Below are 14,377 nucleotides of genomic sequence, written 5' to 3'. Positions count from 1 at the left end.
TTTGTACCACTGCATTCCAGCCTGGGCAACAGAGCAAGACCCTGTGTTCCCACAACCAAAAAGATAAAACAAGTGTTGGCAAAGATAAGGGGAAATTGAAACCCTTCTTTACTACTGATGGGAATGTAAAACTGGTACAGCCACTATGAAAAAAAGTATGGCGGTTGCTCAAAAAAATCAAAATAGAATTACTATATGATTCAGCAATACCACTTCTGGGTGTGTATCCAAAAGAATTGAAACCAGAGTCTGGAAGAGATATTTATACACCCATGTTCATAGCAGCATTATTCACAATAGCCAAAAGGTAGAAGTAACGCAAATGTCCATCAATGGATGAACAGATAAACAAAAGGTGGTGTATACATATCATGGAATATTATTTAGCCTTCAAAAGGAAGGAAGTTCTGATACAAGTTACAATATGGATGTACTTTCAGGACACTACGTTAAGTGAAATAAGCTATTCACAGAATTGTAAATACTATATGAATCCACTCATGTGAGGTGCTAGATTAATCAAACTTAGAAACAGACAGTAGACTGTGGTTGCCAGAAGGTGAGAAGGGGAAACATAGAGCTGTTGTATAATGGGTATAGTTTCAGTTTTGCAGCATGAAAAATTCTGTACATTGGTTGCATAACAATGTGAATATACTTTGTACTACTGAACTATACACTCAAAAATGAATTAAAAATGAGTAAGGTTGTAAATGTTATGTGCATTTTACCACAATTTTAAAAGTTTCTTTTTACTCACCAAGTCTAAAAATTGGTTATTATTAACTTACAGCAATGCATAGAAATTTATAACAAGATTCGTCTGGGCACAGTGGCTCATGCCTATAATCCCAGAACTTTGGGAGGCCGAGGCAGGCAGATCACCTGAGGTCAGGAGTTCGAGACCAGCCTGACCAACATGGAGAAACCCCGTCTCTACTAAAACTACAAAATTAGCCGGGCGTGGTGGCACATGCCTGTAATCCCAGCTACTCGGAAAGCTGAGGCAGGAGAATCGCTTGAACCCAGGAGGCGGAGTTTGCAGTGAGCCGAGATCGCGCCATTGCACTCCAGCCTGGGCAACAAGAGCGAAGCTCTGTCTCAAAAAAAAGACATAAATTTATAACAAGATTATGATTAATGTTATCATTATAACTAGAAAACATGTAGTGGATTCCTATTGGATGAGGGAATCCTATAAAAACAACTTGCATTTGTGTAGCACATTATAGCTTATAAATTATTTGCTTATATTTTATACAGTGCTCACATTTTACTAAGAGGTTAGGCTCCAATGTCAAAGCATATAAAAAGAACAGTTTGTTATTTTATTTTATTTTTATATTTGTCCAAGAAAGCTTTCCAAATGAACAATTTCTCTTCAAAATTACCCTTGAAAGCTCTTTAAAAACACAAATATTAATTAAGCAATTAGTCTGTATCAGGCACTGTTCTAGGTACTGGAATTCAGCAGTCACCAGCAAAGTCAACAGCAAAATTACTCCATACAGATATACGATCTCTCAAAAGTCAACACCATTGAGTTTTTCTTCAGAGTTGGAAGAAGTCTTTGTTCCTTGTTAAACACCCAAAGAAACAATTGACTTGTGCTTGGGACTATGTTGTACCCAAAATATAGTTTTAAGTGCTAATGGCAAGATGCTCATAATATGAGAAGCACACAGAAACTGAGAACAAGAGAGGGAACATCAGATTGACTTTTCCCAGCTCACACTGGCTTTGTGGCAAAAGCAGACACCCACTCATTAAGCAGCAGTGTGGGTGGAATCACTCCCACTCTTTAAGTTGCTATTTTTGTCCTTATGTTTGCTAGTTGTACACAGATGAATTTGAATCAGTTAAACTTGTTGATTATGCAACCCAGCTATGTTACATTTTATCACATTCTTACAAAAACATATTATCATAATACATTTACATAGATAGGCTTATTATTATTAAACACTAGTCAAAATCTATACTTAATCACGTGCTCTCAGATTAAAAATCTTTTAGAGCATTCTATGTGGATTTTTCATTATATCTTTTATGCTGCTTTCCATTGATTTTCACATTCCTGTGTGAGACTATGAGAGTTGAACTATTTCCCTAACAGACAAAATTTATGACTCTACAAATACTAGTGATTTGTCTTATGGTAGAATTAGAGGAAACATTGATCAATACCATTTGTACGTCACTTTCTAGTTAACTAAGCTGACTCTATCAATATGGCCCTTTGTTATAGGAACAGTTCTGCAAAATAAAAGGCTATCTGGAGGAAGAACTAGACTACAGAAAACAAGCTCTTGACCAAGCATATATGGTAGGTACAACAAGTGATAGAGATACCTGCAGTATTTACAGTTATGCACTGTGGAATAAAGTATCCTATTTAATTTTCCATGCTATGTACTTGAATAGATCACGACATGCAGTTCATTCATTTACTGGTTTTCAGATCTAATTTTAGAACAAATACATTCCTAGCTCTTTACTTATTCTAAGATTCTTATAAGATATTCCTATAATACCTAATAAATATTTAATTATACTTCATTTTTTAACAATTAAAAGGCCAGACGTGGTGCCTCATGCATGTAATCCCAGCACTTTTGGGAAACTAAGGTGGGCAGATCCCTTGAGCCCAGGAATTCAAGACCAGTGTGAGCAACATGGTGAAACCTTGTATCTCCAAAAAATAAAAATAAAAATACAAAATACAAAAATTAGCCAATCATGGTGACATGCACTTTGTAGTACTAGCCACTAAGGAGGCTGAGGAGGGAGGATTCATTGAGCCTGGGAGGTCAAGGCTTCAGTGAGTTGTGATCATGCCACTGTACTCCAGCCTGGGCAGCAGAGCAAGATCTTGTCTCAAAACAAAATAAAACAAAAACAATTAAATATATGTTGTTGGATAATATTAAATGAAGAACAGTTTGGATGGCAGTGTAGATTAAAGAGAAATTTTATTAAACCAAATCCAATCATTTGGGAGTCTGATCTAGTGGTGGAATAATGTGTTTAATGTTTGTTATGCATATTTTTAATTCATTTATCTCTTACAACAACCCTGTGAGATATAGGTAGGATTATTATTCATATCTTACATATGAGGATAGTAAGATTTAGAGAATATAAGAACTTTGCCCAAGTTGATAAATAGGTAGTGTGTAGATCTGACTCCAGATCCTGTGGCCTACTATAATCCAGCCACAGTAACTGAGGCTTCCATGGTAAATGGGCTGTGCCTTTTTGTCTCCCACAGAAGATTATGCTGATTAAGGAGCACATGTGATCCATTCCCCTCTACCAAATTCCTATTGCATGCTTCTTCATAATGAACTACAGCTCACATTTCTTCTCTCCTTATGCTCCACCCTCCATTAATTCACAATTATGAATCAAAAGAAAAAGAGCAAGTTAAAGGAACATTTCAAAGAATTCCTAGCAGAGGTTTTTATAATGCTTTCCTGGAAGCAGCTTGAGTCACTTTTGGGGAAAGAGTGAAGCACTTAGTCCCTGCTTGTAACAAAGATGAACTTGTCTTTGCATTCCAAAATGAGTAAGAGATTCTGAGCTTGTTTGATGGGGAAAGAAGAGAATGGGTATTTGATGCTAATTAGAGACAGAGAAGGAAGTGAGTTTTGCTTCACTTCTACCTTTCACCCTTGCCTCTTCTACCTATACGAAATTAAGTTGTGTGTTTATGTGGGTCCCGAGACTACTGAGTACTCATTCAGAAAACCATATTTATCCTTAAAAAGATGAGACCTGCTTAGCCCAGGACAAGAGCTAGGAAAATATTTCTCACCAAAGCATGTCTGGTCACTTCTGTCAAACTTAGAAGGGATAAGATTGTAGATTTTAGCAACTGTTATCTGAAGCATATCAAAAAAGGAAAGAAAAAGATGAAGGCAGTGCATCCGTCATCTACAAAAGAAAGACTCAGAGAAATATTATAATGAGAGCAGCCATAAATCTCAGAGAACTTAAAAACAGACCAATTCCAAAACTTTAGGTCATTTTTTGGATTTTATTTCTCAATTTTATTTCAAGAAAAAATATGGCGACCATAAAGCCATCTTCAAGTACCAGAGGTTTGTCATGTATTAATAAAACGGGGGCAGTATTTTGTGCATAAGATATACCTCCAATTTGAAGTATTTTGTTCTAACTTAGACTATTTATTTCCAGAAGTATGGCCACCATGGTAGATGTCTTTAAATGTATGAAGAGCTGTCTTGTTGTTTTTTGTTTGTTTGTTTTTTGTTGCTGTTGTTTTGAGATGGAGTTTCACTCTTGTTGCACAGACCAGAGTGCAATGCGTGATCTCGGCTCACTGCAACTTCCGCCTCTCGGGTTCCAGTGATTCTTCTGTCTCAGCCTCCAGAGTAGCTGGGATTACAGGTGCGCACCACCACGCCCACCTAATTTTTTATATTTTTAGTAGAAATGGGGTTTCACCACATTGGCCAGGCTGGTCTCGAACTCCTGACCTCAGATGATCCGCCTGCCTCGGGCTCCCAAAGTGCTGGGATTACAGGTGTGAGCCACCGTGCCTGGCCAGAGCTGTCAAGTAGAAGTGAGAACACACTTATTCTCAGCTACACTTTAGGATAGGAACTACAGTTATTATAACAAAGCGAGGGCTTTCTAAAAAGGAAAAGTATATAAAATGGACAGGGTCCCAAGAAAGAACAAATGTTCCCTCACTAGAGAAGTTCATGAATTGGCTAGATGACCCTTATGGAATCTCATAAAAGGAGATTTTCAGAAGTGTAATTAGGCTAGAGAAGTTTTGAAATTATTTTCTTGCTAAGATCCTATAAGCCTAAAGTTGGCAGCCATACACATATACATACATAGCATGCACTCCCACACCAGATATCAATGCCAAGTTCCAAAGTTAGACTTTTCTAATTCTATTTGCCAGAGAATCCAGGAACTAGAAGCTACTTTGTACAATGCTCTACAGCAAGAAACTGTTATCAAGTTTGGTGAATTATTAAGTGAAAAACAGCAAGAGGAGCTGAGGACGGCAGTAGAAAAATTACGGCGGCAAATGCTGAGGAAGAGCAGAGAGTATGACTGTCAGATTCTTCAGGAGAGAATGGAGCTCTTACAGCAAGCCCATCAGGTGAGGACTGAGTCACTGCCTCTGCGTAGGGTTAGTACTAGCAAATGGAACTTAGTACTAGGTACACAGTATTGAGTATGGGTATGGAGAAGCCCAGGAGATACAAGTTATTTTCAGAGAGTAAAATAAATAACCATTGTTTTCTACCTTCATGCACATACAAAAGTGACAGTTTTATAATAATTCAATCTTGAGAAAATTGGCATTTCAGAAGGACTGAATACTGCTACTATTTTTAGAACTACGTTTTCATGGAATACCCTTTGAATTTCATGGTGTCTGATTATCTGCCTTATGCAGGGAAGCAGGACACTCTCCAGGGCAAAAATAGTGCTTCCCATGTATTGCTCACTGTAGTCCATAAACAAGCCTGATAATAATCCGAATAGTGTAAAAGAGAGCAAAGACCGTCCACATTACAAACATCACCACCAACAAAGCCTGGCAGCTGCTGTTTACTTACTGACATTTGCTTTATGTCAGTAACTAAACTAAGGACTCTACTTACATCATTTCATTTAATCTTCATAATAGCCCTATGAGGTAAGTATTTTTATTATCTCAATTTTGGAGATAACAATACTGTAGATAAGAATGCTTAAGTGATTTGTCCAAGATAACACAGATGGTAAGCAACAGTCAGGATGACAGCCTAGGTCTGCTGAACTCCAAGGTCAGTGTGTCTAACCACTGTATTGTACCGTCATCCATGACTTATGTGATTCATCAGCAAGGTCCAAAATAGGCACCCACTACTAATTTCCAGCCAAAATTTTTAATTGTAACTCTTTATTCATGCCATAGCCTGACAGTTGAGGGCTGAGGTCCTGGTCAAAATACAGATTCAATAAGGATTCCAGTATTGAAAGTGTCAGGTTATAGTATTCAATCCTCAGAAGCTATAAGAAGCAACTGGTACAAAATTCAGATGGTATGAATAGGCGGTAAGAATCGTGTGGTCTTCAGCGATCAAGGTAAGTGGAAAAGAGGCAGGGGTTCTTTTATGAGGCAAATAAAAACAATTCATCGGGGACATGACACTTAGCACACTTCAGATGCAGGCAGGAGCTTTGTGGATTTTATAGGCTAATAGATTACCCAAGTAGGTGGAGAATTCTGAAGCCACGTGTCCCAGAAATGATAAATACCTGCATGTTCCTATTAATGCCCCTTCAGATTCCATCACAAAAGTTTGAGTTTTGACCCATGGAAAGACTTCTTAAAGTCTTTAATAATAGACTCTATGCCATCATTGCATTGCTTCATGCATTCTTTTCTTCTAGCAGGGGATAAAAATGTACTCTGCACAAATTTCTTGTGCTGCAATACCATGTAATTACTTTCAACAAATTGGGAGTTATGTCATGGAAACACTGAAGTGTTTACTTTTAAGATGGACTCATAGTTATCTAAATTTATTTATGATAAAAACTGTATTCCATTTGAGTATTTCTTTAACCATTTAGCTAAGATACTTCACCCCTGAAAGAGTTGGTTTTGTTTAAGTTATCCAGTAGTGCTGATAGTACATTTCTGAACCTCAGGGAGTTTCATTGACATTTTCCATCCATCTTCTAAACAAATGTTCATTAGAATATGCCTTTCCCAGTTATTTCTTACTCTTCTTCTTCCCTTTTAATTAATAGCTGTGTTTCATAGAATTATTCCAGAAGATATTGGCCAGGATTTTTTATATATAACTATGTAATATACTCTAATTTCTAAAGTATATCACTAACCATGTATTACACAGTTCTGCTTGAATGTTTAAGAGTGAACTGATGCGTTCTTATCCTTACTTCTCTTCTCTCTCCCCATCTGCCTGTCTTAGTAGAATTACCATATCTGAAATCACTCCGGCTAGAAACACTGGAGTATTCTCTGTTCTTTCCCTGTAAGCATTAATACAGCACCACATCCAACTGGCATTTCCCCTGAAATGTTTTTGATACTGGTCCATTTTGTTCATTTTTGTCACCCCAGGCATGTGCAGGACCTTTCATTATTCCACCAACTTCCAGGTACTGCCAAATGTTCTCTATGTGAATCTGACTCCATCATCTATGCATTTATTCAGTCAAACTTTTAAATGTGTTTCCTAGGTGCTAAGTACTGTGCTAGACAGAGAATTCACCGTGGACCTTGCCTTCACAAAACATAGAACCCATAGATGGTTATAAAATGATTAACACAAAGAAAGATAATTATGATATATCATAATAAATAGCATTTTTAAAAGTACATGCAGGTGCCATGAGGACCTAGTTCTAGCTCTCCCCTTTTCAATCCACCACACATCTCATCACAGGTTCTTCCATTTTTCCTCATGGTACATTCTTGCCCCAAAGCCTCCATGATCCAATTTACAGTTGAGTAGAGTCTTACGCAGGTCTCTTCAGGTCCTTCAGTAGCTGACTACCCCGCCCTCCAAAACCAGATTTGACCCAACCCCAGAGCATACTTCCCTCTCCACTCATGCAAAACATCCTGGTCCCACTTGTGCTGTGATTTTCCACCTCTAAGCCCTTGTTGCATAATTGCTCATCCTAAAGTGTCCATTAGTTTCCATTGCATTGATCCAAGTGTTCTCATTTTTCCAGTCCCAGTTTAAGATCCAACCCAGTCAGGATCCTCTCCCTGATGAAAATTTTAAAAATGAACCACATACTGCTCAAGATATCTACATTCTATATTCTGTTATGCACTCATTCACAACCATTTATTGAGGGCCTGCTGTGTACCAGGTGCTGGGAGTATAATGGTAAGCAAAGACATACAGATCACTACTCTCATCTATCTCACAGAGGGACAGGGACAGAGCCACAGCACAAATGAACAATGACTGAGGCAATTTCTGAGAGTGGCAATAAGTGCTATGCAGAAACATATACAATGTGTATGTGAGTTTGGGAGTAGGATTGGCCACTTTAGGCTGGCTGGTCAGAGGAGGCCTCTCTGAAGATACCTAAGATCCAAGAAATGAGCCACACAAAGATCTTGGCCAAGTGTCCCAGAAGACAGGGACAGCAAGGGCAAAGTCCCTATCATGGGAATAAGTTTGGAATAGTCAAGGAACAGAGCAAAGGCTAGAATGTCAGGAGCACGCAGAGCCAGAGTGAGGTTGATAGGAGGAGACGTTGCAGAGCTAAGAAAGGGCCACATCACACAGGGCTTTGCAGGAGTTTGAGTTTTATTCTGAGTACAACTCAACTAACTCTTCCTTCTTTTCTTCCCCACCCGCTTAAACTCAGGGGACCGTGGAGATCATTTTTACATTCTGAGAGTTCACAATGGCTGCTATTGATGGAGTAAGATGGTCAAAATAAAAGGCAGGAAGAGCAGGTAGAAGCTGCCACACCAGCCCTGACAAGGGAAGACAATGACTTGGTGAACTTGGTATCAGTAGAGATAAAAAGAAGTAGGTAGAAAAGGAATGTTTTAGATCCAGCAAGGTTTTCTGTTGGGTGGATGGCAAAGGGATGGGAAGCAAGAAGAAATCAAGTATATGTCATATGATGTAGCATAACACATTTATTTGACAAAAAAATATGTGTGGACACCTTCTCCATGCTAAACACTGCACTAGGAATTGGAGATGGGTGACAAAGTTATTCAGTTTTTTTCCATCGTTTACATTTTCTATTTAATTTTGTTATTTCATCTGGATCTGATAGTTCTTTGAAATTAGGAACTAACTGGTGCCTTATCTGTACTGTCCATTACATTCAGCACAGTCATGAGCATGTAAGGAGGTGCCCAACAAGCATAGATGTGATGGCTGAATGGGTACTGCAGTAATTTTACATATTCATGATTTTGTCCATATAGTACTTGCCTCCATATCCAGCAGACATGCCAAGGAATTACTTGAACACTCAAGGTGGAGATATCTAGCAAATTTATTCTTTTACTGTGTAGCTATGGAGCACTGACAGCACTATGGAAATATACACCAGCACACAAATCATACACGTATAAACACACCATCAGCATTCCAGTTCCATCCCTTTCTCCGGCATTCATTATGGTATAATTTCAAGGTTAACCTTTATGGTCTCACTCTGACCAAAACACACCATCTCTTGTTGCACAAACTTTAGCCCCCTTACTTTAAAGAAGATTTTCTCAATTTCAGCACTACTGAAATTTTGAAGCAGATAATTCTTTATTCTTTTTTAGGGGGAGGGGTGGCTGTTCTGTGCCTTATTGGATGTTTAGTAGCATTCCTGGCTTCTACTCGGTAGATGCTAGATGCACATACTCCCAGTTGTGACAGTACAGAAATGTCAAGACATTTAGATAGTGGTGATGGTTGCACAACTTTATGAATATACTAAAACCACTGAATTACACAACTTAAAATAAATAAACATATTTACTAACTTTAAAAAAATGTGCAGAACTGCCAAATGTCCCTGGCTGGGGCAGGGAGAGACAAACAGTTGAGATCTACTCTTTTAAAGAGAAGGAGATATGCTTTCCAAGTTCAAGTACCCCTTGTTCTAGCTTCCCTTTTTTTCTCCTACCATTGCATTATAAAAACCTCTCTCTCTATATTATCATCCCATTTGGCTTCTAGTGTTTTCTCCATAGACTCCATTTCTCTGTTTTCTAATTATTCCCTACAGAGGTATTAAATAAGAAGCCTGCGTTATATAACCATGTACATGAACACAAAAAAACCTTCAGATTGCCAGATATAAATGTGAAGACTTTATTTTACTTGTAAATAATTGTTATGTAATGTTGATTTCAAATATTCGGTGTTTAAATTAGTGGAATTTTGTTACATAATTGAGAGGTAAGTTCAAAGACAGTCTTGGAACTTTTCATCTTTAGGATTACTTGTGTTATGTTTCTTATATTCTGGTGTTTTCCTAATTTACCAGTTCCCTCCTGGGAATGTTTGTTGATGTGTAATCTCTACTTTGTTTTGTGAGAATTTACCAATTCTATTTTGTGAGAAAATTCTATCCTGAAACAGGGTTGAAATGGGGTTAAGATAAAAAGGTTAAGAAAGAACAATTGGATTGTTTACATCTATATGAGTCAGCCTCAACCATCTTTAATGTGGTAACAAACAATCAAAATCTCAATCCAAATGGTTCATAACAAAGCTTGTTTCTTGTTCTCTACTTCTGAGACATACTACACCCTCTACAAGGATTTGATATTCCCAAATCTTATTCCAACTTGCATTCCACTGGCCAAAACAAGTCTCTTTGCCAAACTCAATGTCAGTGGTGTGGAATCTACACCTCACTAGGAAGGGGTCTACAGGGATAGGCTCAGTAGAAAAGGTGGCAAATATTTTTTGAAAAGTTAATCAGTAACAATGATTTTCTACCACAAACATAGATAATTTCTGAAACATGCAACATGTTTTTGGGTGGGGAAAACATACATGCGATGTTTCCAGCTGCTTGTACAAATATTCAGGTTTGTATAGGAAGTTTCGTGTTTTCATTTGGTAAATTATTTTTCCGCACAACTTACCACCTACTGATGCTTTCTTTCTTTTCTTTTCTTTCTTCAGAGAATTCGTGACTTAGAAGATAAAACAGACATCCAGAAAAGACAAATAAAAGACTTAGAAGAAAAGGTAGGTGTCAAATTGAATAACTATCTTATTATTTGTTTAATCAGAAAGCAATATTGATTTTGCTCACTGTATTTTCTTCCTGGCTTCTCAGTTATTGTGTGTCTTGCAGAGGCAGGTATAGTTACAGTAAACCTAGCTTTCACCTTCAGTCAAACAGAATGTCAGCAAAGTGTCTGCCATCAGTAACCCAGCCTTCACATATTTGTCTTTTGTGTTGCTTTCCTATTTTTTCTGTGTTTTCTTTCCTTAGTTTCCCCTTCCTTATCTTCATTTCCTTTCCAAAAGTTTCTTCAAGTTTTGTTACCCTACTTTGCTCTTTTTTTAAAAAAATCTTTTAGCACCTTTGTTTTACCTTTCCCATTATCATTCATAAAAAGACCTTTCATCCTTGTGCTGCAGTTTCACCTTAACAATAAGTTCAGAAACTTGGGTTGATATATGATAATCATGTTGTCCTGTCACTTCCCCAGTGATCTCAAAGAGTGGCTGCTTCTTCCAAGTCAGCCAGTGTTTTTGAGGGATATAACAACATGGCTCTTACAGAGGGCACTTGGAAATGCGTGTGGGGTGGGAGAACAGACAGAGCTCAGGCTGGGATGCTGAACAAGCTGCAGCGAGCTACACAGGCTTGCACAACAAAAAAAGCCAAAGCCTGGAATTCCCGAGCAAGATGGCTGAATAGGAACAGCTCCGATCTGCAGCTCCCAGCCAGACCAACACAGAAGGCAGGTGATTTCTGCATTTCTAACTGAGGTACCTGGTTCATCTCATTGGGACTGGTTAGACAATGGGTGCAGCCCATGGAGGGTAAGCCAAAGCAGGGTGGGGTGTTGCCTCACCCAAGAAGCGCAAGGGGTCGGGGAAATCCCTCTCCTAGCCAAGGGAAGCCATGAGGGACTGCGCCGTGAGGGTTGGTGCACTCCGGCCCAGATACTACACTTTTCTCATGGTCTTCACAACCCACAGACCAGAAGATTCCCTCAGGTGCCTACACCACAAGGGCCCTGGGTTTCAAGCACAAAACTAGGAGGCCGTTTGGGCAGACACTGAGCTAGCTGCAGGAGTTTTTATTTCATACCCCAGTGGCACCTGGAATGCCATCAAGACAGAACCGTTCACTCCCCTGGAAAGGGGCCTGAAGCCAGGGAGCCAAGTGGTCTTGCTCAGCGGATCCCACCCCCATGGATCCCAGCAAGCTAAGACCCACTGGGTTGAAATTCTACCTGCCAGCACAGCAGTCTGAAGTCAACCTGGGTGCCCGATCTGGGTGGGGGGAGGGGCATTCTCTATTACTGAAGCTTGAGTAGGCTGCTTTCCCCTCACAGCGTAAACAAAGCCATGGGAAAGTTCAGACTAGGTGGAGCCCACCACAGGGCCACAAAGCTGCTGTAGCCAGACTGCCTGTCTAGATTCCTCCTCTCTGGGCAGAGCATCTCTGAAGGAAAGGCAACAGCCCCATTCAGGGGCTTATGGATAAAACTCCCATCTTCCTGGGACACAGCACCTAGGGGAAGGGGCAGCTGTGGGTGCAGCTTCAGCAGACTTAAACATTCCTGCCTGCTGGCTCTGAAGAGAGCAGTGGATCTCCCAGCATAGCGCTCAAGCTCTGTGAAGGGACAGACTGCCTCCTCAAGTGGGTCCCTGAGCCCCCCCACCGTGCCTCCTGACTGGGAGATACCTCCCAGGAGGGGTCGACAGACACCTCCTACTGAAGAACTCTGGCTGGCATCTGACGTGTGCCTTTCTGGGACGAAGCTTCCATAGGAAGGAGCAGGCAGCAATCTTTGCTATTCTGCAGCCTCTGCTGGTGATAACCGGCAAACAGAGTCTGGAGTGGACCCCCAGCAAACTCCAGCAGACTTGCAGCAGAGGGGCATGACTGTTAGAAGGAAAACTAACAGAAAGCAATAGCATCAACATCAATGAAAAGGACAACCATGCAAAAACTCTATCCGAAGGTCACCAACAGCAAAGGCCAAAGGTGAATAAATCCATGAAGATGAGGAAAAACCAGCACAAAAAGGCTGAAAATTCCAAAAACCAGAACGCCTCTTCTCCTCCAAAGGATCAAAACTCCTTGCAAACAAGGGAACAAAACTGGATGGAGAATTAGTTTGACGAATTGACAGAAGTAGGCTTCAGAAGGTGGGTAATAACAAACTCCTCTGAGCTAAAGGAGCATGTTATAACCCAATGTAAGGAAGCTAAGAACCTTAATAAAAGGTTAGAGGAATTGCTAACTAGAATAACCAGTTTAGAAAAGAACATAAATGACCTGATGGAGCTGAAAAACACAGCACAAGAACTTTGTGAAGCATGCAGTATCCATAGCTGGATCAATCAAGTGGAAGAAAGGATAACAGAGATTGATCAACTTAATGAAATAAAGTGTGAAGACAAGATTAGAGAAAAAAGACTGAAAAGAAATGAACAAAGCTTCTAAGAAATATGAGACTATGAGACTATGTGTAAAGACCAAACCTATGTTTGATTGGTGTACCTGAAAGTGATAGAGAGAATGGAACTAAGTTTGAAAACACACTTCAGGAAATTATCCAGGAGAACTTCCCCAGTCTAGCAAGACAGGCCAACATTCAAATTCAGGAAATACAGAGAACACCACAAAGATACTCCTTGAGAAGAGCAGCCCTAAGACACATAATCATCAGATTAAGCAAGGTTGAAATGAAGGAAAAAAATGTTAAGCACAGCCAGAGAGAAAGGGCGGGTTACCCACAAAGGGAAGCCCATCAGACTAACAGTGGATCTCTCAGCAGAAACCCTACAAGCCAGAAGAGAGTAGGGGCCAATATTCAACATTCTTAAAGAAAAGAATTTTCAACCCAGAATTTCATATCCAGCCAAACTAAGCTTCATAAGTGAAGGAGAAATAAAATCCTTTACAGACAAGCAAATGCTAAGGGATTTTGTCACCACCAGGCCTGCCTTACAAGAGTTCCTGAAGGAAGCACTAAATATGGAAAGGAAAAACTGGTACCAGCCACTGCAAAAACAACCCAAAATGCAAAGACCATCAACGCTATGAAGAAACTGCATCAACTAATGGGCAAAACAACCAGCTAGCATCACAATGACAGGATCAAATTCACACATAACAATATTAGCCTTAAATGTAAATGGGCTAAATGCCCCAATTAAAAGGCACAGACTGGCAAATTGGATAAAAAGTCAAAACCCATTAGTGTACTGTATTCAGGAGACCCATCTCATGTGCAAAGACACACATAGACTCAAAATAAAGGAACGGAGGAAGATTTACCAAGCAAATGGAAAGCCAAAAAAAAAAAAAAAAGCTGGGGTTGCAATTCTAGTCTCTGATAAAACCGACTTTAAACCAACAAAAATAAAAAAAGACAAAGCAGTGCATTACATAATGGTAAAGAGATTGATGCAACAAGAAGAGCGAACTATCCTAAATATATATGCATCCAATACAGGAACACCCAGATTCATAAAGCAAGTTCTTAGAGACCTACAAAGAGACTTAGACTCACACACATTAATAGTGGGAAACTTTAACATCCCACTGTCAATATTAGACTAATCAACAAGGCAGAAAACTAACAAGGAAATTCAGGACTTGAACTCAGCTCTGGACCAAGCAGACCTAA

The 14,377-nt window shown here is 39.5% G+C and overlaps 1 protein-coding gene across 6 annotated transcripts in view; it reads left to right on the top strand.

The window, feature by feature from the left end:
- The window catches only part of JAKMIP2 (janus kinase and microtubule interacting protein 2), a 197,466-nt gene that overhangs the window by 159,811 nt on the left and 23,278 nt on the right, over positions 1 to 14,377 (top strand). For all 6 annotated transcript variants that reach the window (XM_063811576.1, XM_063811575.1, XM_063811574.1 and 3 more), the window contains 3 exons: positions 2,249 to 2,326; positions 4,940 to 5,143; positions 10,680 to 10,745. In XM_063811576.1, the coding sequence (XP_063667646.1) occupies positions 2,249 to 2,326; positions 4,940 to 5,143; positions 10,680 to 10,745 (348 nt within the window). The remainder of the gene's footprint in view (positions 1 to 2,248; positions 2,327 to 4,939; positions 5,144 to 10,679; positions 10,746 to 14,377) is intronic.

Source organism: Pan troglodytes, chromosome 4, assembly GCF_028858775.2.
Source record: "Pan troglodytes isolate AG18354 chromosome 4, NHGRI_mPanTro3-v2.0_pri, whole genome shotgun sequence".
In the NCBI taxonomy this organism is placed as follows: domain Eukaryota; kingdom Metazoa; phylum Chordata; class Mammalia; order Primates; family Hominidae; genus Pan; species Pan troglodytes.
Note: the sequence above shows the minus strand (reverse complement) of the source record. Positions and strands in the feature narration are given on the sequence as shown.